The sequence below is a fragment of the Sphaerodactylus townsendi genome, linkage group LG06 (assembly GCF_021028975.2).
Source record: "Sphaerodactylus townsendi isolate TG3544 linkage group LG06, MPM_Stown_v2.3, whole genome shotgun sequence".
Lineage (NCBI taxonomy): Eukaryota > Metazoa > Chordata > Lepidosauria > Squamata > Sphaerodactylidae > Sphaerodactylus > Sphaerodactylus townsendi.
This window is the reverse complement of record NC_059430.1, coordinates 101,501,066-101,524,582: the sequence shown is the minus strand read 5'-3', so window position 1 is coordinate 101,524,582 and position 23,517 is coordinate 101,501,066. Positions and strand designations below refer to the sequence as shown.

The 23,517-nt window shown below is 44.3% G+C and overlaps 2 protein-coding genes across 3 annotated transcripts; one reads left to right on the top strand and one right to left on the bottom strand.

The window, feature by feature from the left end:
• Positions 1-468: 468 nt before the first annotated feature.
• On the top strand, positions 469-12,406 carry SYNC (syncoilin, intermediate filament protein). Its single transcript, XM_048499224.1, has 4 exons — positions 469-756; positions 4,447-5,407; positions 11,140-11,264; positions 11,948-12,406. Exons 2-4 carry the CDS (start codon positions 4,454-4,456, stop codon positions 12,006-12,008), a joined length of 1,140 nt encoding a protein of 379 aa, XP_048355181.1. The 5' UTR covers positions 469-756; positions 4,447-4,453; the 3' UTR covers positions 12,009-12,406.
• Positions 12,407-13,579: 1,173 nt separating this feature from the next.
• On the bottom strand, positions 13,580-22,175 carry RBBP4 (RB binding protein 4, chromatin remodeling factor). 2 transcript variants are annotated; one of them, XM_048500986.1, is made up of 12 exons: positions 21,921-22,175; positions 20,392-20,539; positions 19,642-19,787; positions 18,709-18,882; positions 17,573-17,688; positions 17,325-17,485; positions 17,042-17,168; positions 16,804-16,881; positions 15,923-15,999; positions 15,777-15,834; positions 14,871-14,981; positions 13,580-14,440 (listed from the first exon to the last, which is right to left on the bottom strand). In XM_048500986.1, exons 1-12 carry the CDS (start codon positions 21,934-21,936, stop codon positions 14,375-14,377), a joined length of 1,278 nt encoding a protein of 425 aa, XP_048356943.1. In that variant the 5' UTR covers positions 21,937-22,175; the 3' UTR covers positions 13,580-14,374. The 2 variants fall into 2 exon arrangements, with proteins under 2 accessions (XP_048356943.1, XP_048356942.1); XM_048500985.1 differs by lacking the exon at positions 21,921-22,175 and adding an exon at positions 21,671-21,815.
• Positions 22,176-23,517: the final 1,342 nt, after the last annotated feature.

The following is a 23,517-nucleotide window of genomic DNA, read 5'->3' as shown; positions in this document are numbered from 1 at the left end:
ATTTCAGGGGGCTCAGACCAGCAATGCTAATCCCCCTTGGAAGGATTGTGTTTGTTAAACCCACCCCACCAAACACCTCCGCCACCCCCTCCCATTAGACCCTTGTTTCACTGATGGTGCTTGTTTATCTCCCCTCCCCTCTCCTGTGGTGAGGGGGCTTCTTGGGGCATTGTTGGGGGAGCCCAAATATCCATCTGAGAGGGAGGAGCCATTTCTCCATTCTGTCCCCCTGAGTGCTCGGCTTCTTTCTCCCTTCCCCACCAGGTCAGCCTGTAAGCTCCTGGGGGCAGAGACCAGAGAAGATTCCTTTGGCCCCTAGATCAAGGACGCTGGCCGCTCTCTCCCCTCGCTCTGCCTGTTGAGAGCTACGTGGGCACTCCTAAGGTCGTCCCAGGCCAGAGAAGGTTTGCGCCTTCGACAGATCAGGACAGATCGACAGGTGGGCGGGCGCATTCCCACGGCTCCCCGGAGCGCGGGACCCAGAAAGGGCCGAAGGAAGCCGGGGGGCTCGGCGAAGCTGCCGCTGCCAGAAGGGAGCGAGGGCCAGCCAAGCCGCCAGCAGCCCTGCCTCTGCCCACGCCTCCTCCTCCTCTCCCGCCCCGAGGGAGGGATCCGGTGTCAGCCCTCGCGCCGGCAGTGCAGCTGGTCCCCGGAGGCCGAGGCAGGGGGCCAGCGGGGCTCCGGTTTCGGACCGGCCGTATTAATAGCCAGCCGCCGCCGCAGCCCACTCCACGCCAAAGTCCAGCCCAGCCGAAGGTAAGGCGAGCGGGGCAGAAGGAAACGGGGCGGGAGGGGGGAGCAGACCGGGGGGGGGGGGAGCGCGCGCTGTGGCCGGTCCGCCCCTTCCCGAGCTCGACCTGGCGAACAGCGGCCAGAAGCGCCCCGGCTCCTCTGCGGGGTGGGGGGCGAAGAGCGCCTTATTTGGGAACGGGGACAAATTATCGTTGATCTCTGGCGCTCAGCTGGATAGTTTGAACCAGAAAGGCTGGCTCTCTTCTCCGCCCCCAAGAGGAAAGCAACAGTGCCGGGGAAGTTCTCCTGCGCATGCATCGTGGAAACGGTCCATTCATTGCAGTGGAGCGTGCGCAGGAGCACTTTCCCATGGATCTTGCCCCAAAGACGGGGGGGTTATGTTTGTCAATCAAGATCACCTTTAATGCTACCCGCAAATCCTCCCCTCCCCCTTTTCTGGAGATCCCTGAGGCTGAGCAGTGATAGGGAAGGTGTGGTGGTTCTTCCACTGGGGGCCACTAGTTGGGCAAAAGGAGATGCAGCCAAGGCTGCTGACCAACTGGGTGTGGTTTCGGCCCCCCTTCCGCTGCAGCTGGTCTTCTAGCCCCAACACATTGACTCTTTTCAAGTTTTCCCAGTCACTCCCCCCCCCCTCCACCACCCGGGAGCCAACTCTCCCTTCAAATAGCACATGGTACGACTCAAGCACTGTGATGCCAACAAACCATCCCTTTTGCAAACAGCTGCAGCTCACAAGGATAGCTGCAGGCCATTCCTTCACAAACCACGACCCTTTTGTGCCCAATGCCAAATCTTAGTCCATCCCCAGCCATTTTATATAATATGCACACCTCTTCATTTGGACGGCTGAGGCTGTCCACATTTTCAATTTTAAAAAATCTTTCGTTTCCAGTTCTCAATTCCACTCTGCCTACAACAGTGATGACAAACCTATGGCACGGGTGCCAGAGGTGGCACTTGGAGCCCTCTCTGTGGGCATGCAAACATGGAGTTCGTCATGTGGGGGGCGGAAAATCACCCCCCCACACACACACACCTAGGCTGGCCTGGGCCACTGAGCATGATGTGCGCGCACCACAGTGAGCAGGAAGGACTCGGCTGGCGGGCCTAGTGCCTGTGGTGTGGGTGGCTGCTGTCTGGGGGGGGGGGGGCGCAGAGGAGGCAGAGATGCTAGAGAGGCACAGAGCGGTGCTCGCAGGACTTGCTGGAGGCTAGAGCAGGCTGGCCCCTGCTCAAGTGGGTGGGGTGGAGGAAGAGGGAGCCAACCGTTTTTTTCTAAACTAAAACCTCAGCATTCAGGTTAAATTGCCGGGTTGGCACTTTGCGATAAATAAGTGGGGTTTGGGTTTTTCAATTTGGGCACTCGGTCTCGAAAAGGTTCACCATCCCTGGCCTACAAGAAGCCTAGAAAGAGAACTCTCACGTTGATTGCCCACTTGTCACAGCATTATGACATTTCCCCCTGATATTTCCTTTAGCTAGGGCAGCCAGTGTTCTTCCTCTAGGTACCCCCTTCCACCCTCAAAGGTTCTGCCATTACACAGGTACCCAAGGCGGAGTCGAACAGGGGTCAAGCCCTGCCATTAAACATAGGACCAATCCTGGCAGTAGGTTTTAGTCACTATTGAAGAGCATAAAATTGTCACAAATTCAGTTTTTATCACATTCTTACTTCCAGGGGCTGATGCAGAACTGTAGATTTTGATTTCTGCCTCTTGTCAACAAAATGTCTTGTCCATTCCATGGTGGACATGTTCATACTGAATTGCTGCCCCCCGCCCCCCATGGAAGAAGAGGTGGGAAGTGCATACATTTTAAGCAAATGTTAAAATAAAGATTCCTGTGGGTGGACTACATCCAATCGCAGTGGGAATATGTGGATTTCAGGCACAAAAGTAGCACCACACTGAACCACCACCTCCCTACTTGGCTTCTCACACTTCAAGTCATCATTACATGACTTTATGCAGATGACTTTCTTTCAGCCTTAATTTCCCATTTGCAATAATAATGGAACTCCTAGTAATGACTTCGCAGGACTGTGATAATGAATGCACAAGAATGTAGATACTCTTATTGCATTCAACAGATGGAACATTTTGAGGGCATGTTTTCAGCCAACACCCACCTTAAGAGCAAATCCAGTGCAATTCCCAAGAGACTCAAAAGTCAAGTTTGAAAGAGTCATACTTCAGAATTGTGCAGCAATTTATAAGCACTGAGATATGTCCTCTACCTACTCTAGAGTATTAGCTAGCCTGATCTCGACAGATCTCAGAAGCTAAGCAGTGTTGCATAGAAGACCACAAAGGAATGCTAGGCAATGGCAAATCACACCTGTTAATCTCTTGCTTGAAAACCCTACCAGGTTGCTATAAGTCAGCAGCAACTTGACAGCATTTTACACACACTCAATGTCCAGTGCCCCAAATACTAGCCTTTTTCTGCAAGATTCTGCAGTGTGCCTAGAATGGCTATAGCCATGTTAGTCTGGCTCTGTTTCACGTTTTCCCAAAGTCCAGAATTTATTTTTAAGAGTTAGCCAAAGCTAGGCAAGCTGGGGTTGAATTTTCTGCCAGTGCACATGGTTGCTAAGGAGACTTGTCCCACCTTTGCTGGTCCTAACCGTTGCTTTCGTAGAGGACCCATGTCAAGTGTTGATCCCATTGCTCAGGGGAAGTTCCCCTACTCTCATATGAGATCATTCATAGTCATGCCTTATCACATCCAGAATGGGTTTGCCCAAGCTTTGCCGTATTTGACAGTGTAACAGTTTCAGCCCCCAATAAGCTTGGCCTCCCACTTTTTGCTTGAGAGATATTCCACTACAAAAGGGCATATTCCAGACAGGCAGCACCAGAGTTCAGCTGATCTTCTATGGAGAAACCTTCCTCTCCCTTCCTACTGCATTCTGCACAACTGATCTGAGCATTATGAAGCCGGCCACCTGCCTCCTTCCATGCCACTAAGAATCATTTTTTAAAAACGTACCTCAATCCTGAGAATTTTGTGACTTACGATCTTGATAGTAGTTTTTGCAATAACTTGAGATGCCATGTGCTTCCGATTTCCTGTACTCTGTTCCACAGAAAGATGATAGTTCGGAGTCAGTTGAGGTGCACCAGTTGAGAAAGTCGTCTGCTTCTGCATTAGAATATAGTCCTGAACAAATATGAGAATTATCACTCATTTTTACACACACGGCCTTTGTCAAAACCATTATTTTGTGCATTATTGAACATGGTATTTTGATACAAAACCTTTTATGCCACAATGTATTTTTACTTTCAGACTTTCAAACAGATGGGGAGAGCAGGGCTAGGTAGGCACTAAGACCCAAACAGGGCATTCTACAACCAAGAAAGTTGTTTTGTTCTGTGACAGAGAAATATACAAGCCACTATCATCCTCATGTGGAACAGAATATAACAACCATCACCCTTCTTAGTTTTAACTGCAAGGAAGCAGATAATTCAGCTTTTTAGTAAAGGGATTGAGATGTCCCTAACTGCTTAGAAAGTTATGGTGGTGAGGTGACAGTCAATGGCTATGACAAGGTTTTACAAATGTCTTAAGGGGAGTGTCCTTTTAGGCCTCAGGGTCTATTACAGTGCCACATAGCTTCTGTCCATCATGGGAACTGACGCTCAGGATGCTATCACATCTCCCTCTCCCCATTTTTTCACACTTCAGGGAAGCAATGGCCAATTCTGAGCCCCAAGTGGAACTGGATGATGCCGAAAACTCAGCGCTGGCTGCTGGGGGTACAAACATATCTGTGGAGCTTGATGGGGCTGATGGTCTTGAGATGTTAAACATAGAGCCCATCGATGTGTCATTCTCACAAGATATGGGAATACTTGATGGCCCAGTGGAGCTGCAGGCACCTGTAGCTGACCAGGAGTCATATGCTACAGAGCCTCAAACTATGAGCATCGAAGAACTTGGTGAACGTTTTCAGGAGTGCATCGAGGCTGTCGAAGAACTGGAGAGGGAGAGGGATCACCTTATCCAGGAACTCATGCTGCTGCGGGAACCAGCCCTGGAGGAAATCAAGCAAGCTCACGAAGAAATCCTTAAAGCCTACAGGTTGCATTCCAAGGTTGAGCTCGAAAGGGACAGCTTGAGGGATGAAGTTCGGCAAGTGAAACGGAAGCTGTTTAGGGTGACACGGGAATGTGTGGCGTGCCAGTATCAGCTGGAAACCAGGAGACACGACGTGGCGCAGTACGCCGTCTACCGGGAAGAACTGGAAAGCAGGGTCAGCCAGCTCTCTGAGGAACTGTCCCAGTTGAGAGAGACTTGTGAGAAAGAGAAGGAACAGTTCAGCCAGCTTTTGAACGTTCCTAGGCGCCGAAGGCACAGCTGCTATCTGCAAGAGACCAGGAGGCTTTCCATGGAGTTTGAGAGCTTTGTGGCAGAGAGTCGTCAGAGCCTAGAAGAACAGTATGAGCCCAAGCTGATGCGTCTCTTGGAACGCAGAGAAGCTAGCACCAGGGCTTTGCAAAAGACCCAGGGCGAGATCCACAGACTGAAAGAAACTCTGCAACCGCTGAAGGGAGAAGTGAACAAACTATGGCTGCAAAACAGGAGCCTGGAGGAACAGATCCTACTCATTAAGCAAAAACGGGATGAAGAAATTCTTCAGTACAAGGTATGATTTTTTAGGCTTAGTTGCTGTTCGAGTCTCAAGCTGGCAGCCAAGTAGGTTGCTGCAGCCTCTGTCTATGCCTGTGATATAACAAAGATCTACAACCTGTATGGCCCCAACTAGCCTGAGCTCATCAAATCTTGGACACTAAGCAGGGTCGACTACTTGGATGGGAAACCACCCAGAAAGTCAGGCAACAGCACACCTGTTTGTCTTTTGTTCTGAAAACTTTACAGTATTGCCTCAAATCTGCTCCAACTTGATGGCACTTTTCCATCACCAAGTAGAACTCAGAATCTTTGAGCTGCAAGATTTAATGAGGACTGCACAGTGAGGTTTTGTCCCTGTAGTTGGCTCAAGGTTGACTCAGCCTTTCATCCTTCTAAGTCCAGTAAAATGAGTACTCAGCTTGCTGGGGTAAAGTGTAGGCAACTGGGGGAGGCAATGGCAAACCACCCCATAAACATAGTCTGCCTATTAAACGTCATGTGATGTCACCCCGTGGGTCAGTAATTACTTGGTGCTTACACAGGGGACTATCTTTAAACTCTAACAGGAAAAATATTCTCTAAAAGTTAACCTATTACTGTCTTCGGTAATACTTTATTCAAACTAGTTAAACATTTTAGCAAGATTTCTGTTCCTATTCAAAATGGGTCTTTCTCCCAAGTAAGCCTGAGATTGCCATCTTATGTCGACTTTATTGGATACAAGTCTTATTTAATTCAGTGGGAATTGGGCTCAATTTAAATGTGATGCTGGAATGAGAACAGAATTTCCCTGTGCATGAAGTCAGGGTCTCATTTAAAGGTTCTATACCCCCCGTAGAGCAGCTGTGCCTTTTTAAAAGAGGACATTATTATTGTGTTTCTTATACAATCCAAAGTTTCATGTATACAGCCAGAAAGCAGCTCTAGGCACCCTATTCTTTAGTTGTACACACCTGCTGGGGTCAAGGCAAACTGCCAAAGTCTCTTCACGGCCTTCCTCCTCCATATCATTAGTCCACAGGCATAGAAAGTGCCTTGCTGTCCAGTTAGGTCACACATGTTGATCAAGCAAGTAGTCGGAGATGTGCTAAAGTCAGGAAGAGTCATCAGCAAGACTGTCTGATTATCGTTAACAGCCATGCATTCTTATTTAGCATACCAGTACAATATCTACAAGGGTGGCCAGCATGCAGTGGTGGCGAACCTTTGGTACTCCAGATGTTATGGACTACAATTCCCATCAGATGGGAATTGTAGTCCATAACAGAGCAGGTTGACTCTAATCAGAACTTTTTCAGCCCCACATTGTCTGTTGTGGGAGAGGAAGGGAAGGAGTTTGTAAGCCACCTTGAGACTCCTTGCAGTTGAGAAAAGCGGGCTATAAATCCAAACTCTTCTATGGAGTTTTAGCATGCCAACAATGCAATTGTAACTACTTGTAACTACTCTGCATAGGTTACAGTGGTTTAAATAATATGGCGAACCTTTGTGGTTGCAACTCCTTGCTCTGTCAGCCTTAATCAGGTCAAACTTCCAAGAAAACATGTGGAAGACCAGGCTCTATACCTCATATTCCCCAAGTGTGCTAGAGTGGTGATTTCAATTATAGGGTTCATGAAGTGTATTCATGAGAACAGAGCACTTTGAAAGAGTGAGGAAGAGAATTCTGCTTCCTTTTTACAGTGTCTATTTAGGGTGTGGTTTGGGATACATGGGACAAGAATAGGGCACATTGAGCTCAGGAGAAGAGGGTTTTCTTTGGCCGCTTGGGGGACTGAGAACCGCAAGACACTAGTGCTGCAAGGAAAAAAATATTAAGTGTGTGCTTTGGGTCTTGTACACAATGACTGTAGGATAAGAAACTGAAAGGCTATATACCAACTGAAAAGAAGCAAACATTTAAGACTAGGATCAGAGTAAACATCTTAACTCACTTTATACTGGATTCTATCCTGGATGCAATAAAAATTAAAGTCTGTTGTGTAAAAGAGCCAAGCAGTACGAACTTTATCCATAGCACTTCAGCATTAGCCTCCAGATGACTTGGTATAGGGACAGAGAGGTGAGGCTCTTACTCTGAACAGCCTCTTGGCTGCAGGAAATGTGTAGCTACCGTAACTGCTGCAAGTTATTTGAAGCCTTAGCATGCTTGCAGCATTTGCTTATCATCGTGCAAGTGTTTATGTGCATGCACATTAGTCACAACTAATATCAACTAGTATTTTGCAAAAGCAGAGAGCCCAAATCTGTTAATTAACAGATATCTAAAATGCATTTAGCTCGGTGTGGTGGAGTGGCTGGAGTATAAGAGTAAGTTGTGGAGATCCAGGATCAAATCCTCTGGAGCTGAGAAGTTCACTAGGCCTGTCAGACTCTCTCATCCTAACCTACCAGCATGGTGTAGTGGATAAGAGCAAGTGCTCTCTGATCTGGAGAACTGGGTTTGATTCCCCGCTCTGCCACTTGAGCTGTGGAAACTTATCTGGTGAACCAGATTAGCTTGCACACTCCCAACACACACCAGCTGGGTGACCTTGAACCTCACAGTTCTTTGGAGCTCTCTCAGCCCCACCTACCTCAGAGTGTTTGTTGTGGGGGAAGGAAAAGGAGATTGTAAGCCCCTCTGAGTCTCCTTACAGGAGAGGAAGGGGGAATATAAATCCAAACTCTTCTTCTACCTCACAGAGTTGAGAATTCAATGGCATGGAAGCACTCTGCCCACTGTCCTCAGCTCCCTGTGGAAAAGATGGGATGGAAATGCCCTAGTTACATAAACAGATAATTAGGGTGGAACCTGCTACTGGTGATGACCACAAGTTTAGATGGATTAGAGAGATTTATATTAAAATTTAAAGAGAGGCTGGATGGCCATCTATCAGGAGTGCTTTGATTGTGTGTCCCTGCATTGCAGGAGGTTGGACTTGATGGCCTTTGGGGTCTCTTCCAACTCTGTGATTCTATTATTATATTTTTGTGGTCTTCTGCTGTTTAAATCAACTATTCAAAGTCAACTACAGCCAGCTATTCAACATGACAAACTAGAAGTCAGAAAATCATAGCTTTAAAAAAATCCAGTATGAAAAAAATCACAGCTTAAAAGCTGAAGTGCCCAGTTAGGAACAGCCAACTAAACCAAGCCTCAGCCCAAAGCCCTACGGAATAGAGAATGCTTTTACAAAGCATTTGGAACACATGCCAAGATTGTGGCTTACATATCTCCTCCTTCAAACATAATCTTCAGTGACAGCCTGTCTCTCAACTCTGAGAAGAAACAAGGGTGTGGCCCTGCTAGTGTGTTTCCAGGAGCACCAGATATCAAATCAGACGCCTCTTTTGACCTGACGCAACGATTTGAATGTTAGAACACCATTTTGAAAAGTGCTGTTCCTAGGAGAACTCCTTCTGCAGGGCCTAGAATCCTAGAGGTTCAAGCAAGCTTACCATACCTGGTTTAACCATCTCATCTATCAGACTAATCACCTGCCTCTCAGCCCTTGCAGCTGCCACCACCATCCATGGCACCCCTCAGACAAAGATACCTCCCTCAGCAGAGTTTATTTATAGAGGCTCATAGAAAATGCAAAAAAAAAATTCTAACAATTTGTTTCTCAACTAGTTCTTGCAAGAAGAGCAGCGACTAGCAGTAGTCAGGAGGCACAAAACCCATTTCAGAGTGTTCATTCTCTTTCCAGCTTATTTCTTCCTTCTCCTTACCATGCAGGAGCTAGTGTCTAGAAAGCCCTCTCGTTTCTCACATCGCTGAATATTTGGCAGGTTTTCGCAAATGGGCAGAAGGGAACCAGATGCTGCAAGAGCTGTGAAAAGACACTCAACCTGCTTCTCCCTTTAATTTCTTCTTCAGTTCAGAGCCCTAAGAAGGCTCTCGCATTCTCCATTCCCTTCTCTTCTCATATTGGAAGGGAAAAAGGTGAGAGAATTGTTCTGTTTTTCTCCTTCCCTGGGCTTTACTTTAAGCCCCGTGATTAGATTGCTCCCTGGAACCTATACAAATAGATACTTATTTCTGTGCTCAGGCTGGCTGGCAAAGGTCCTCCGTGAAGGAGTGGTCCATTAGGCATTCAGCCAAGTAGAATTTCCCCTCCCTCCTCCCCAGCAGCCCTGAGACTCTTGTATAACATGCATCTCAGCAGAGCTTAATTTGAGCTGGTCTTCTGCTGCAGCATATTTTCAAGTCCAGGCAAGCCCAGACCTTGCAGCATTGAAACATGAAAATGTAGGAGGACCATGCCTTTCTTCTGCTCCCAACCCCAGGCTGGATTTTGACAGCTCTATCAGTCTTCTGGGTCAGACTCCTTGTAAATTAGGCATTGTGTAGCAGCCATGGAAATGTCAGAATGGAAATCTTCATTGTCAGACAATGAGCATGTCCAGATATTACAACAAGCTGGAGTTGGATCAACACATGGTTTAGCAGGATGTCTAAAGGTAGATGGGCCAACAATCGGGGGCTGCAGTTGGCACCAAATGAGCATTTGCAGGCCAGATAAGAAGAGGAGGAGTTTGGACTTATAACCCGCTTTTCTCAATTGTAAAGAGTCTCAAAGCAGCTTACAATCTCCTTCCCTTCCTCTCCCCACAACAGACTTGTTGTGAGTTAGGTGGGAGCTAAAAAGTTCTGAGAGAACTGAGTAGCCCAAGATCACCTAGCAGGCTTCATGTGGAAGAATGAGGAATCAAACCCAGTTCTCCAGGTTAGAGTGCACCACTCTTAATCATTACAGCACGGTTTAGTAATTGTGACTTGCTGTGATGTTTGAAGTCACAAGCCAGTGTATTAAGATCATCACCCCTTGCAGTTGTTTGACTATGGCCAATAATAAAGATAAGACCAGGCAGGGGATGGGAGCAATTCTATCTTCTTCCTGTCAAGAAGACTCAAAGCAGCTCACAATCATTTTCCCTTCCCCTCTCTGCAACAAGCTCCTAGTGAGAGAGTTCTGAGGGAACTGTGACTAGCCCAAGGACACCCAGCAGGCTTCATGTGTAAGAGTTCACCAGATAAGAGTCTGCCACTCATGTGGAAGAGTGGGGAATCAAACCTAGTTCTCCAAATTACAGTTCACTTCTCTGAATCACTATACCATGCTGGCTAGTTGATCCTAGCCATCTGATAGACCTTTTCCCCATGGAAACCCTCCATCTACCCCTGAGAGGACAGCTAGTACTGTGTGATTACTGCCCACCTGCTCCTTCAATGCTTCTGTGGAGCCACAGGGCCTTTTCCTTCTGCCATGTAACTTGTGTTGCAGGCATGTTTAGGGCTGTTTCTGTTCCACCCCTTTCCCTCAGGGTTAAGGGGCAAAGCTCTGTGACAGATGGGCTTAAAATGGTTACCAAAATCTCTAAAGACCACTTAGGGGTTAAGTCAGGGGAGTGAAACATCAAGAGCCTATGTGGCTTTCACAGTAGCACGATCAGCAAAATCAAAATAAAGTCATGCAAAAAATACATTTGCCAAAGGCATGGAGTTATTTCTTAGCCCAGCTCTTTTGTACCACGTCGTGTAAATTTCAGTCAAGGAGCAAAGGAACCATTCCCTTTTCTAGTTTTTCTTCCAAGATGAAACTTCCAACCCCCCCCCCCCCCGGAAAATGCAACACCCCTCCCCCCCAATAGCAATTAAAATAATGTAGCCACTTTGGCCACAGGAGCAGGAAGCAGAGGCCGCCTATTACCTTCCTTAGCTGGTTTGAAGATCTCATTGATGGTTCTCACTGTCTGCAGGAGCAGGTAGAGGAGATGGAAGAAAGGTTGCGAGAGCTGAAGAACGGAGTAAAACTTCAGCAGCACAAGAACAAAGAACTGGAGGAGTTGAAGACCAGCTTGCATAAGGAGCTGTCTATTTACAAGTAGGTCCATGAGAACATTTTCATTTTTAACTTCATAAACTCAAGGCAACTGGCTAGCAATTAGCACCATACACAGATTTCCCAATGCCAGACATTTTTTTCAAGAGTACTTCAGGTACAGTCTAACACTGCCCTAGCACCACTGAGGAAAGTATTTTCGATGACTTCTCCAGAAAGCCAAACAATAAATAATTTAAGTAGTGCAGGTTTCCAACTCTATGTTTCTCTTCTCAGTGTGGTAAGAAATCAACCTGAACCTCATGCATATGCATTTTTCATTACTATAATGGTTAAAGTTGCATGTTCTTCTGCTCTGCCTTTGTATATTGTGTCTAGAATAGGTGGTTAGGCCATACTAGCCTTTTTAGTTAAATATCTTTTTTTTCACCACCACACAGCACAATGAATTGGCTCCTGCAGATAGACTCCACTAACTGCGGTGCTCCCCTCTGGTGTATGGTGCATTCCATTGATGAAGCACCACCATTACTGAAGCAGATCCATAGGATCCTACATCATATTTGCAGTACAACCTTCTCATGTTTTTAGATCCTGTCTGTAGAGAAGTTGCCTGAGCTGCCTTCAAACAGCTCTTCTCGAAACAGAAAGCTTTTAAAATTCAGGTTTTGCACATGAATTGTTATTTCCTGGAGCAATTGCTGACCCAGTTTCACTCCTTACAGAGACTGCTTAGAAATATATGAACAACTCTGCAAGTCAGAAGCAAAGCAAGACAAAGACTGAAATTTGCAGCCATGGACTTATTATATATACACACACACCAGAAACACTTACAAATGCAGTCTCATTACTAAGAGCGACAGAAGCAAGCCTGAATTCCAATAGAAGCCAACAGTTGATGGTTTGCATCTTCTATTATCTTGAAAAGAGTTTCGAATGAACTTTAGTTTGGTACTTTCACTAGATGGTCAACTGATAAGCATTATGCACATTTTGAAGCTGAAGATAGTACAAAGCCAGTGTTCCAGCAAGCAATTCCCAATACTGGGTTTCTTTTTAGGTATAAACCACCTAACAGAATTAGTTATTCTTAGTTCTGTACATGTCTGCCGGTAACTTTGACATGTTACAGAAAAAGAGATAGAAGTAAAACCTTAATTAAATTTTTAAATACAAGAACACTTTTAGACTAAATTGACTAAAATGTTTACCACGGCTGTATTATCCCAAAAGTCAAGGTACCGTCACCAGAAATCTACTGCTAGAGCTGGACCAGGCATGTGTCAGCAGTAGTTGGAGAAGCACCTGTCTTCATCCTAAAACACTACAGTCCTGTCTTTCTTGCAACTCCCTGGACATGAGACAGAGGCCCTGCAAAATTTAACAGCTTCCTGGTACTTTAAACACTATTGACACAGTGGCTTCTCTTGCGCCCACCATTCCTTGAGACTACACTTCTACTACTACTACCACCATCCACAATGAACATGCAGCCAAGCTAATTACTCATAGGGACAAAACATTCTATTTAAGAAGAGCTGGTTTTTATGCCCCACTTTTCACTCCTGAAAGGAGTCTCAAAGCAGCTTACAATCCCCTTCCCCCCCCCCCCCCCCCCCCCAAGCAGGCACCATGTGAGGCAGGTGAGAGTTCTTAAGAGATCTGTGATGAGCCCAAGGTAGGGGATCTAATCTGGTTTTTCAGATTAGAGTCTGCTGCTTTTAACCTCTACACCATGCTGGCATTCCTGGACTGGGTAGGCTAAAGCTTTCCTATTCCCCAAAACAAAGAAAGGGGACAGGGAAGGGAAGAAACTCAAGAAGCTTTTATCTGCTAAGAGTGCTGAATGCCTTCAAGATTCTGTAAAGTAACAGGTATGATGACACACCGTTTGGAGGGTGGGGAGACTTGTTTCAAATCACAAGGGCAAAGGAGACAATCCAAGTTTAAAATAATTCCCAACTAAAAGCTGTGGGAATCAACCCCGAGTGGTGCCCAAATCTGAACAGTATCTATCAAACAGACTTTTTCTGCCAGTTGCAGGCAATGTACAGAGTTCCTTATTTTTTTTCCTGGCACATGGAAGTCCTTACAATAGGTAATGCTAATGTCCTGCAAATACCAACGATTCTGTTTTGGTGGGTATCATTCATTACACTTTTAATCCTGAGCTTTCTTAATCTTCAAATCCCTGTGGCAAAATACTTTCTGCCTCCTATATCGGGACTCCCATTTCCAAATGCTCCAGACTGTTCCATGCACAAGCAGAACCGTAATGCATTAAGTATCCAGAACATTTGAACTTAGGTTTGGTCCGAGAAAACAAGTTAAAGAAAGAAACATCACATCCTAAATAGAAAACCAAAATTTATTTCATTTGAAGCAAGTTGCAGGGGTTGCGAAGAGTTAAATGGGCTGCTGGTGGAACAGTTCACCCTTGCAGGACAGGCGTTGACGCTAGGGGAGGAGCATGTCATTCACACATCAATTCATTTTTACACATACAAGCAGCAACCACTGTGTATTTCCAGGTTATTGGACATGCCATCTGTGGTATACTACCCAAATGAAAACAATTTCTTAAGCAATCTGGTGGTCCCCCAAGACAGACTCCTAAACATTTCACAAAAAAGCAAAGGAAAGGTATAACATTAGAACACAGTTTAAGAAAACACCCAAGTGTGCAAAGTGACATGCAGATATGATCTACCATTTTCATATCCACATCCTGAGATGCCCCATAAAAAAAGCACTGAAGGACCAAGATGTGATGGGGGAAGCTCAGGTATTAACTGAAATGACAGAATCACACCTCAATCGCTGATAGTAACTCATCTCCCTAAAATTTATGTTGTAGCAGAGGCAAAAGAGGGCACATACTAGCTCAACTGACATTTGGAGAGGAAAATGATCAAAGAGCCACTGTGTGATGATAACTCATGTCACACCAAACCCTCGACTTTCAAAAACAACTGTTCACTTTCTGGGTTAGAAGCAAGACGGATGGACTGTATCTACAGATGGGTTGTTGAAAGCAGTGCCTGTCTTTCTCAAGCACCAGTGCTGACCATTCAGAAAAGTGGGTAACAACAGGGACAGATCAACAGGAGGGGGGAAAAGAACAGCAAGAAAGGAAAGAGAACAAATGTTTAGGATCCTTGGCCTTCTGGATCCACACTTCCTTCAGGGTCTTCGTCATTATATATGTTCTCTGCCTATAAAAAGACCGAAGAAGGTAAGTTTATTTGGTCAATAAACAGTTTCTCATTCTGAGGAAAATTCCAACAAAATGCAGTCTCAAATAAAATTCTGATTAATACAGAATTACTTCAAAACAGGGATAATTTTTACAGTCACATAAAGATTAAATTATTCAAACTCTAGCACGTGTTACTGAAAACCTGTCTTACAAGATGCAATGTTAACTGCACATTAGTCCAACATTAAGTAATTTTGACCTAATCTACATATCTTTGAAAACATGCACACACACACAAAGCAGAACTTCTCACAGCTTAGAACTGTGGCAGGGGGACAACGACAGCACAACAAGAACTGGAAAAGCCAGGTTTTCAAGAGCTTAAAACAGCGTCACAAGGTTTTGCAGCTACTGCCCACTCAAATAGTCAACCATCAAGTACTTACCATTTGCCAGACTTGCATGATATTGTCTTCTGATACAGAACAAATTACCCATGGTTCATTGGGATTCCAGGAGAAATCAGATATCTTTGCAGTGTGACCTCCATGAATAAACTGACATTGTAAATGAGAGAGAGAAAGAGACTGTCACTGAAGTATGCAGGGCTCAACATAGAGAATTCATCAAAAGCAGGATCACAAAAATTTTGAACTGGCTTAGCAGCCAGGATCAGGATGAACTAATATGGCAGGCACCAATCTTCAAACGAGTTTGTCTGAAAATCCACAAGCAGCTGCCTAAAGAATAAAATCCAGAAATGGATTCTGGAATGAAAAATAATCTGTAGTGCAAATTTCCTTTGTTTGAACCACTGGGACCAAGAATTTTTTTTTTCAAGATTACAACTCCTTCCTATTTAGTCATCTTTCTCTCCCTTCCCCTTGCCCCACAGCCAACTAATTCACTGCACCTCAAGACATCATCAGAAGTGGGAGGCGGCTAGGGAAGCATCCTTGCACTCTGCACTCGGGAACAGGGAAAAAATGAAGGTGGACTTGTGGGGAGAGTTCACCCATCTTGTGGTTCATGGAAAAGAATGGGCAAAAACTAATTGAAGGAAACAAAAGAAAGCACACAATGCACTCTGAAAGGTGAAGGAAACCCAATCCTCCATTCCTTCTCAAATTTCAGCACTACTGGTGCCACAGCTACCAGTCTTTCACTCAAACAACACACCCAATTTATCGGAACCAGCATAACCCACAATTTTGCAGCCAAATGCAAGGCAAACGGTGGTAAGAACATTGAAAAATAGTAGCAACATAAATAAATGAGATTTGTTGACTAGTGGCCTTGAGCAGACAGGAAAATGAGGGATAAATACATTTCAAAATGAAAAGTATACAAACCAAAAGCTCAGGTGGACCATCTTCTGCGTCTTCAGGAGACTGTTCTTCCCCAATTTTACTGAAACATAAGACAGTACGTTGGAGATACAAGGAAAGTATTTGTGGCAAAACTCAATATCTACCCTGCATTACACTGAGAAACTCACCTTAAGTCCCATACGTTTAGCCTGCGATCAGTTCCACTAGAGGCCAAAATCGTTTCATTATGTGGGGACCACTGAACCTGTATAGATCAGAATGACATTTAAAAAGTTAAACTACCTTGTCTTGTACACAGAAGCTAGCCAGCTGTTCCCATCTTTAACCATTGATGCTGGCTTTCTCCTCTTGAAAACTGCTCTATTAGATACTCTGCAATGCTTGACTACCTGAAGGTTAAAATGAGTTGTAACTACTGAGCAGAAATATCAACCCAATTGTCATTTGGTTGCAAACAATTTAACCTTTACTCTTACCCACATACACCTCATAAGGTAGAATGCAGTCTTATATTGCCTAAATATATTAAAATATGTATGTTTTTCTTCCTCAGGAAGCAACTGCTTATGCTAAAAGATGTTTTATAATCCAACAACTATTCTGTGAACTCCAAAGGCCATGGATGCCTTCAGTGTATGCCTTACAGATGGCATAACCATTATAAATGCAGTTATGTAATACAATGAGCCACACAGGAACAGTAATTATTTCTGCCTCTACCTTTCTACATACCTTAACCCTCTCTTCATGACTGTCAGTGTTTAATTCACTGACTATAGCCTTTAAATATCATAACAAAACTAGTTTTTTCACTCTTCTCCTCTCCTTTTACCCATCAAGGAATGTAAGAATGTGTAAAAAAGACAATAATTTGTAACCACTTTGACAGCACCTAAATGAATCACCATCAGAGTTGAATTATCCCACAACAATCAAAAATAAAAATAAGCCTGAATTTCAGCCTGTACTTTTAATAATAGGACCAGTTTTAACACCCTCTTAGAGCTGCCTTATCAAACACTGTGATGTAGACATTGTAATAGTTTACCTGAAATATCTCGTCTTTGTGTGACTCAAAAGAGTGCAGCTTCAGTTTCAGATTTCTCAGATCCCACAATGCAACGGTCTGACCAAGAAAACCAGAAATGTGTTAATGAATAAGAATATTAATTTTTGGTTCAGAAAACAACCTAAGAGCCCTAGAGGCACCCATCACAACTATGTCTCATGTACAAACAGCCCATCTCCTTGAGCTGAGCAATATTCTGTCAGCGCTGGATTGATACCTTATCAGCTGATCCTGTGGCTAAGATGAATTCACTGTAAGGATTGAATGACAGGCAGTTCACTTCAGCAGTGTGCGCATCTACGGAGTGGCTTGGCTTAGAAGTATTGTTCGACCGAGTGTCCCAGCTACAAATAAGAGAGTTCAGGATGAGAAGAAATCTTCTGATAGACTAACAGACACACCAGTCACGATAACGGCTATTAACACCTATACCAGCCACCTCCTTTTTAAATAAAAATCAGTCTAATTCAGTTTGAATGAACTAGAGCTGCACTGCTTACATCATGAGTTTCTGATCGTCAGCAACAGATCCAAAGAGCGATTCGTGAAGCAAATGCCAGGAAACATCTTCCACCACAGCTGTGTGACCGGTAAAGATGGTCTTAGCATCCACCACTTTCCCTTCCTTGGGAACAGCACTGATGTCCCACAAGCAAATAGTCTTAAAGAAAGCAAAAAAAAAAAATTTCAGATAGAAAACATCATTTATTGGGCAGCCTTCCAGCACTCATATGCATATATCACTCACATGATCATCAGATGCACTAAGCAAATGGCCGCTCAGGTTTGGATTCCATGACAAGCCATAGCCTTCTTTCTGATGCCCACGAAGACGAAGATCTGGATTGCACTCACCAGAAGGATCTGCAAAAAGGATGCATTAGCAGTCCATTAAATGAATCCATCTTTGCAGCATTGCGGAATGGTATGTGCATTCAAAGTATGTGCATACAAAGAGAACTCTCATTTCACACCTGAAGTTGCCAACTCCTGTACCCGTTTTTCCACTCTAGGAAACTGTTCAAAACTGTCCTTAGCAATCAGAACTGTACAAAGATACTGATTTCAGTGGCCTGCACTATTTTTACCTGTTAGGATATACACTCAGTTTTCCTAAATAAGTTAGACACTCAACATAGTTCAGCAGTTTCTTTGCTTTGCTCCCCAGGAGCTCTAAGCTCCTGTCAATCACAAACTTTAATGCATTTATTTGAAAATATGTTACTTTTTATATAGCACAGTGGAAAAATGGTTACTCTTTAGAAAACCACTTAATGTAAATAAGGAAAACATGTATAGGGCTTCATCAGTTTTGCTCCAGAGTACACAGAATCCCTAGGAGGCACTCCCACTCAGCTTGGATATAGTGGGAAAAAAAAGGGCAACAGTAGCCTGCCCTACATTAGGATCCAGCATGAATTCTAACTAGCATATATTCACCAGTGAGTGCTAATTCAGCTTTCAGCAGTTCTGAGATTCTTGCAATCCTAAACAGAGTTACACCCTTTTAAATTCCATGAAATCAATGGGCTTAAAAGGGTGTAAATCAGGTGAAGATTACATAGTAATAATCTCTAGATATTGGGCATAAATTACTTTGTCAGGACTGATTAAGATTTACAGTCCTGGTCAGGAGTCCAACCAGTTTTCACCTGATTTAAACTAATCATCTGTGGGGGTAAATAAGCACTGTAACTCTTCACAAAAAAACACATATAACAGACCAATTAAGTAACTGTTCACACACACGAAAAGGAATACTTATGTAACAGACCAATTAAGTAACTGTCCACACCTAGAGTGTTTCTTTCCTGCAAAACACTTGTAGTTTATGAGACCTATGTTAGGGATGCATATGTGAAAAGGGCAATGCAAGGCAAATACCTGGCTTAGATGGATGCTTGGTATAATCAAATACAAGTACATCACTGGATGGAGTCTTTGTGGCAATAATGCACGGATTCTGGGGCATGTAGCGTGCTCTATTTACTTCTCCTTCATGATTTATTTTTATTTCAATTTCAATTTTACCACTAACAGAGCCAAAGCCCCCAAACTCTGAAAATAAAAAAGACACATCATATGCACTCTAGTCAAGTAATTCAAACTAAGAGATTTAAACTTTTAGAGCAAGAACTTCAGTGGACATTTCTAGATGTGAAGGGGGGAATAAGGAGTAAATCAGAAGAAGAAGTATCTTAACTATGGAAAAATAAAACAATCCAAATTATTTCTAGACAACAAAATACTAGAGAACATTCCCAGTCAATTCACCCAAGAACCACAACCTAAGACCATGGTGGCAAACATATGGCACCCCAGATGTTCATGGACTACAATTCCCATCAGCCCCTGCCACCATGGCCAATTGACTATGCTGGCAGGGGCTGATGGGAATTGTAATCCATGAACATCTGGGGTGCTATAGGTTTGCCACCACTGACCTAAGAGCATATTTATTAGATTTTTGTATTTATTTTGATTTAAAAGATACAAGGTTAAGCATGCCAAAAATTTTAACAGAATTGTGCCCACTGCAAATGAACCAGGAGATGCAATTACAAACAATGTGTTTAAACAATGTCCCAGTAAGATAAACCACAAGGAAACACAAAACATGAAGTGCATCTGAGGTTCCACAAAAGTCATTTACTGAACACAAACACTCAGCAGCCCATTTTCCATTCAGGTTTTCCCCATCTTAACAGAAATAGTTTACTTTGAACTAAAGACAAATATATCCAGAAAAATAAGTGCAAATGTGTCCAGAAAAATTTGAAGTGGACATCAAAAAATATTCCCATTTTGTTCACTTACCCCCTTTCTCACTATCATAATGGGAGGCATCAAACTGTGCATCATCATTAGGGAGTTGCACACTAGCTATCACAAGATGGTTTTGTTCATCGGAGGTATGAGTCCCAAGAACTAGCCGATGAATACTGAAGTCTTTTCCTTCAGGTCTGCAATACCATAAAAAATAATGTCAAAGGAGAAGGTTTGGTGTCTGTTAAAGCTTTGGCTGATTAATTATGGTCCCTGGTTCCATCACTCATGCAAATACAAAGGGACCTTATATTTCCATCCTTATAATTTCAGATGGGAGTCAATTTCTCTTGCTTACCCAAGAATAGTATTCAGGATATTTTAGGTAAGAAGAAAAATTGAAATCTGAGTATATCTTTACAGTTTGCAAAAAAAGTTCCATCAACTCTAGAAAAGAAAAGATAAAGGAAAAAGGGATTATATTGGCCTTCAATCAACACTTGTTCATAGAAAGAACGGGCAAAATATTTAAGTACAGATGTCACACTAATATAGGTGAGGACTGAACAGAGCCATCACTTGAAGTGCAGGCTATGTTCCTATCATGACTTGCCCTATCATTACTGAATCCAGTAAAGGATTTCCAAGATGTTCAAGATAGTTCATTTTAAAGCATGATTAAAGAATGATTAATTTCAGAGTTGTTCATCTGCTGAAAAATGAAAAGCAATAGAAAATACTAAAAGTTATAACAAAGCATGTTTTTACTTCTCAAAATGAGACAAGCTCAGTTAGAATTACCTGGTTACATCAGGAAGCCACTGAGCAGTCAAACTGGGCCACTCCAAAGCATGGGTCATTACAAGATCATAAAGGAAGGGAGTATTCTTTTTCCATATTTTATATTCTTCATTGATCACTCGTTCTTCCACTGCATCATCAAAAGCAGCTAGCAGTTGTACAAGAATGCATAGATTTAACACATATATGCCTGAAACACATGTCTATCATGTTCACAGAATCTTTCATTCAGCATAAACCATCTACCAATTGGGAATCCATGAATATTCAGACCAGTTGTTTACAAAGTTTCCCTACGCCTCAAATTTTGTTGCTATGTATAGTCTAGCTATGAACAATCACAGCTCCCTCGTAAGATGTAGGGAGTCCCAAAGAAGAAGCACAACTGGAGAGGGCGGTCTATAAACCCAATAAATAATAATAATAATAATTATCAGACTGTAGCTAGACACAAGGAGAAATACTATGTTTGTTGTTAAGACAACAGTAAGTACTTGGTCAATAGAACTCAGTTTAACAGCAGCATCATACCCTTTATATAAGTAAACATAAAATTCCACATACTTTCATTCAAACAGGATGCAAAAAAGCAGGTTTCCTCCCCACCCCATACAATCAGTTATCTGAGTTGCAAACATTTTAAAGAAATGTTGTAACAAGGAAGTCCTGTGCTGGTGTGACATGGGTTCTGGTGATCACCTCAGCTAAGAACTATGTGGCCCACTTAAAGCATCTCTCAGTTATCTCGGCGATAGTACAGGGATGAATAAAACTGATCAGGGAAGGACTGTAGCCCAGAACTATAAGTACAGTCCCTCAGCTGCATCACTGGCCTACCTTACATGATTGTTGTATTAGAGATCAGTATAGAAGCATTTAAATGCCGGGATGAATAAAACTGATCAGAGGAGGACTGTAGCCCACAACTCTAAGTGCAGTCCCTCAGCTGCATCACTGGCCTACCTTGCAGGGTTGTTGTATTAGCCACCAGAGCTCATTACAGCAGAATTTAAACGCCAAGTATAACTAAGATGGCTGCTTCAGACTTCTGTAACCCTAACCCCATCAGAAGTCTCGTCCAATGGATGGCACCCATTTACACTGTGCCACTGAAACTGCGTGGATCTAGAAGAAGCCCCACACGTGTTCGTGCCTGCCATTTTAGCAGTAGGCCGGGCTAATTCACAGGGTGAAGCAGCCCTCTCCCTCCCTCCCCCTTCACCTGTTGCTAAAAAGCGCAGAGCCAAGGAAGAAAAGGTACGGCCTCGCCGTCGCCCACCTGAGCAACCCGGCAGCCCTCCCCACCTCATGACGGCCACAGCCTCCGAGGGGTCTGATGGACGGAGGAAACAGGGATGCGGGTGAGAGCGATGGAGGCACCTGATTGGGCGGCTCCCAGGATCGGGGGGCGGGGCCAAGGAACAAACCGTGGCAATTGGCTGAAACGTTACCCGCGAGGGCCCGCGCACAGGGGGGAGGAGGAGCGAGGCCTAGCACAGCCGCGCCCCCGCGCCGCTCACTCCGCTTACCCTCTTTATCCGCCATGATAGGGACTGTCTTCCGCAGCGTAGGCGACAAAACGCTGCCGACGAGACCGCTCGATTCCGTTGTTTTTCCTTTTACCTCCGTAATTGCTCCGCCGAAGGTTCTTTCACTTTCCCGCACTCCCGCGCCTAACAGGCCGACGCCGCTCTATTGTTTCCCGAGCCCTTTTTTCGCCCCGCGGAAATCCACCTCTCAGCGACTGCGAGAGATGGTTCGCGCCAACGCCAACCAATCACGGAGCGACTGCCGAAGCCTCCCTAGCCAATCACGAGTTTTCAACGATGGTAGAGGGGCGGAGTCGAAGAGGCGGCCTCAAGGGGCGAAGTGCGCACGCGCCTTCCCGCCCCTTGGCGAGGCAGAAGGGTGGTGACTGGCTGCAGCCTGTCTGTGGCTCGGCTGTTTCCTCCTGGTTAGGCAGGTTGGAGAGAACCCTGGGACGGTTCTAGAAAGGCTTTGTGGCTGAAAGTGCCAGGGGCTTCTTGGAGACCTGTTTCTGGCTTGTGTAAAATGGCAGGGAGACATGACTCCGCCTTACGCTAGGGTGAAATAAAACTTTCAAGGACCTGTAGCGTGTCCTTTGTATGCCAAAGGCTGAGGAAGGGCAGCCTAGTTTGGACAATCATAGAATTGGAAGGGACCACAAGAGCCATCAAATCCAACCCCCTGCCATGCAGGAACACACAATCAAAGCACTCCTGTCATATGACTGTTCAGCCTCTCTTGAAAAATCTCCAAAGAAGGAGACTCCACCACTCTTGGAGGCAGTGAATTCCACGTCCTGACCGTCAGAAAGTTCTTCCTAATGTTTAGGTGAAATCTCTTTTCCCGCACCTTGAATCCGTTACTCCATGTCCTAGTAGTCTCTGAGGCAGCAGAAAACAAGCTTGCTTCCTCTTCGACATGACATCCCTTAAAATATTTAAACATAGCTGTCACGTCCCCCTTTAACCTTCGCTTCTCCAGACTAAACATCCCCAGCTCCCTAAGTCTCTCTTCGTAGGGCATGGATTCCAGACCTTTTATCATTTTGGTTGCCCTCCCTCCCATTGTACACAATATGGGAAGAAAACTGGGTATTTTGGGGTGCCTGGTGAAGATGGTAGGAGGAAAATAATACAGTCCTGGTCATGTGTGTGTATTAAGCACTGTCAACTCATTTCTGATTTATGAATTAATTCCTCTAAAACGGCCTTGCTCATGTCTTACAAACGGAGGACTGCAGTTTCCTTCATTGGGTCAATCCATTTCATGTTGGATATTCCTCTTTTCTTGTTGCCTTCACCTTATTCTAGCATTATTGTCTTTTCCAGTGAATCTTGTGTTTTCATAATGTCATCAAACTATGATAGCCTCAGTTTAGTCATTTTAGCTTCTAGGGAGAATTCAGACTTGATTTGATCTAGACTGCCTTTTTGGCAGCCCACGGTATTTGTCAAAATCTCCTTCAATACCACTTATCAAATGCATCAGTGTTCTTTCTGCGAATTCCTTCATTGTCCAATTTTCACAGATGTAGTAATGGAGAATACTATGGCATGTTCTTGATGTTGGTTGAAAAGCGTGCTAGGAACATTATAATGT